The sequence below is a fragment of the Mandrillus leucophaeus genome, unplaced genomic scaffold, assembly GCF_000951045.1.
Source record: "Mandrillus leucophaeus isolate KB7577 unplaced genomic scaffold, Mleu.le_1.0 Scaffold153, whole genome shotgun sequence".
NCBI classification, from domain to species: domain Eukaryota; kingdom Metazoa; phylum Chordata; class Mammalia; order Primates; family Cercopithecidae; genus Mandrillus; species Mandrillus leucophaeus.
In genome coordinates, this window is record NW_012101510.1 from 1,388,829 (window position 1) to 1,391,737 (window position 2,909).

General features: G+C 44.0%; 1 protein-coding gene across 1 annotated transcript in view; it reads right to left on the reverse strand.

Annotated features, from left to right (window-relative positions):
- COPS3 (COP9 signalosome subunit 3) overlaps window positions 1-2,909 on the reverse strand; it is a 42,541-nt gene that overhangs the window by 34,119 nt on the left and 5,513 nt on the right. The window contains exon 2 of the mRNA XM_011975299.1: window positions 2,261-2,390. Within this exon, the coding sequence (XP_011830689.1) occupies window positions 2,261-2,390 (130 nt within the window). The remainder of the gene's footprint in view (window positions 1-2,260; window positions 2,391-2,909) is intronic.

Genomic DNA, 2,909 nt, shown 5'->3' on the forward strand with positions numbered 1-2,909 from the left:
CTAGGCAGAAGTGCAGTGGCACGAGCACAGCTCACTGCAGCTTCAATCTCCTGGACTCAAGTGATCCTCCCACCTCAGCCTCCTGAGTAGCCAGGACCACGGGTGTACACCACCACGCCTGCCTAATTTTTGTACTTTTTGTAAAGACAGGGTTTCGCCATGCTTCCCAGGCTAGTCTTGAACTCCTGAGCTCAGGCAATCTGCCCACCTCAGCCTCCCAAAGTCCTGGGATTACAGGCATAAGCCACCATACCTGGCCACTTTTTTTTCCATAGAGATGGGGTCTTGCTATGTTGCCCAGGCTGGTCTCAAACAGAGACTCCCAAAGTGCTAGGATTACAGGTGTGAGCCACTGTGCCCAGCATCTGCTCTTTTATATAAATAAGAAAATACAAACAGTAGAAATCCTTACCAGCACTGTCCAATAGAACTATCTGCAGTGGTGGAAATGTTATAGATCTGTGCTAAGACAAGGACATGTGACCACATGTGGCTACTGGGTACTTGAAACATGGCAAGTGCACTCGAATCTTTAATTTTAATTTAAATAGCTGCATATGGCTAGTGGCCACCATATTGCAGAGCATAACTCTAGATCCTTCCATTCTGACAAAGATTCTTCTCTAAACTCTGCTCCAGACACATACCTTTGTCTCAGGAATCCCAGTGTAAGTGAAGCCAGACTCTCACTTTAAGTCAATTTCTTCTCAGTTTATTTATATCATTTCAAATGTCATGACAACCACAATATCCCAATTTATAATACTATAACATCAAGAGAATTACTGTCAAGTACACAGTTACAAAGAACCCCAATTAAAATAAGGTCTATTTAATTTGGTCTTAAATAGCTTAAATTTGTTTGAAGGGAATTCTAAGCAATGTTGCTTTGGACCTTTCATACTTTTTCTTTTTTTGAGACAAGGTCTCACTATGTCATGCAGGCTGGAGTGCGATGGCTTAACCGTAGCTTACTGAAGCCTTGAACTTCTGGGCTCAAGCGATCCTCCCACCTCAGCATCTTGAGAAGCTAGGCATGTACACTACACCCAGTGGTACAGGCATGTACCACAACACCCAGCTAACTTTTTTATTCTTTGCAGAGATAGGGCCTTGTTATGTTGCCTAGGCTGGTCTCAAACTCCTGGCCTCAAATGATCCTCCCATCTTGGCCTCTCAAAGTGTTGGGATTGTAGGCATGAGCAACTGTGCCCAGCCGATATTTTCATTCAATGTATTCTGCCATGCCCTGTTGCAGTACTCTTCCGAATTTCTTTTTAATTTAGAAAATGTGGACAATCCTATGGATTACATGAATAAAAGTACTCAGATAAATGCAAACTATAGTCCCCACAATTCAGATGGCCATTTTTTAAAACAAATTTTCAGAGTTTGTATAAACATAAAGGTTTTCTTTTTTTTTTTTTTGAAACAGTCTCACTCTGTCACCTAGGCTGGAGTGCAGTGGCACGATCTCAGCGCACTGCAACCTCCACCTCCTAGGTTCAAGCAATTCTCCTGTTTCAGTCTCCTGAGTAGCTGGAATTACAGGCACCCACCACCATGCCCAGCTAATTTTTATATTTTTAGTAGAGACAGGGTTTCACTCCATTGGTCAGGCTGGTCTCAAACTCCTGATCTCAGGTGATCCACCCGCCTCGGCCTCCCAAAGTGCTGGGATCATAGGCATGAGCCACTGTGCCCGGACACATGCACTCCAGCCTGGGCGACAGAGCAAGGCTCCGTCTCAAAAAAAAAGATAAAACTGAACAAAATATAACAAGCAATGATTAGTTGGAATGATTAAACTGTAACTGCTATAATTTCAGTTTTGCAAAAGAGCTCACTGTTGTTTACAATAGTTTACTTTCTATACCAAAAATAAATAAATAAATAAAAATAAAGCCAGGGCCAGGCGCGGTGGCTCACACCTGTAATCCCAGCACTTTGGGAGGCTGAGGCGGGCAGATCACAAGGTCAGGAGATGGAGACCATCCTGGCTAACACGGTGAAATCCCGTCTCTACTAAAAATACAAAAAATTAGCCGGGCGTGGTGGCGGGCGCCTGTAATCCCAGCTATTCGGGAGGCTGAGGCAGGAGAATGGTGAGAACCCAGGAGGCAGAGCTTGCAGTGAGCTGAGATTGCGCCACTAAGACTGAGACTCCGTCTTGAATAAATAAATAAATAAAAATAAAGCCAGAAAGTGCAGAATGTTCGGTTTTAACAAGCACAAAACTATAAAAGAAGATGCCCCTTACAAAACAGCAAGGACGCCCAAGGAGTGTTCTTGTACATCCAGAGCCCCGAGCACAGTGTCCAGATGGGATAAGTTCTTCGCAAGGAGTTCCCCACTCTTGTTGATCAGTTCACAAAGCTGTGTCATTTGCCCTGGAAAACAGAAACAACACTATTGCATTTTAGCTACAGCACTAACTAAACTAATGGAACTCTAACCACAACTTTGTGCTTCAGAGCCTGAAGTGCCCAAAAAGGATTCTTACATCTCCTTCATTTCAGATGAGGATCCTGAATGACTGGAGGGGCGAATCAACCTATCCATGGTCTCAAAATGAGTTAGAGATTACCTGGACCTCCCACTTCTCTCTGACTCTGAATGTTTCACCTTTTTCTCTATTCTCTTTTCCAGTCTCCCAAGCCGAAATGCAAATGTTACTATTAACAGCTCTCTGCATCCAAATGATTTAGTTTTTCTTCCTAGGTCTCTCAGCTCCATTTCTTTCTCTCTCCCCTCTCTGCCCTAATTCAGATCCTCATCATTTTTTCTCTGGGTTACATCATAAATCTTTTTTTTTGCCGGGCGCGGTGGCTCAAGCCTGTAATCCCAGCACTTTGGGAGGCCGAGACGGACGGATCACGAGGTCAGGAGATCGAGACCATCCTGGCTAA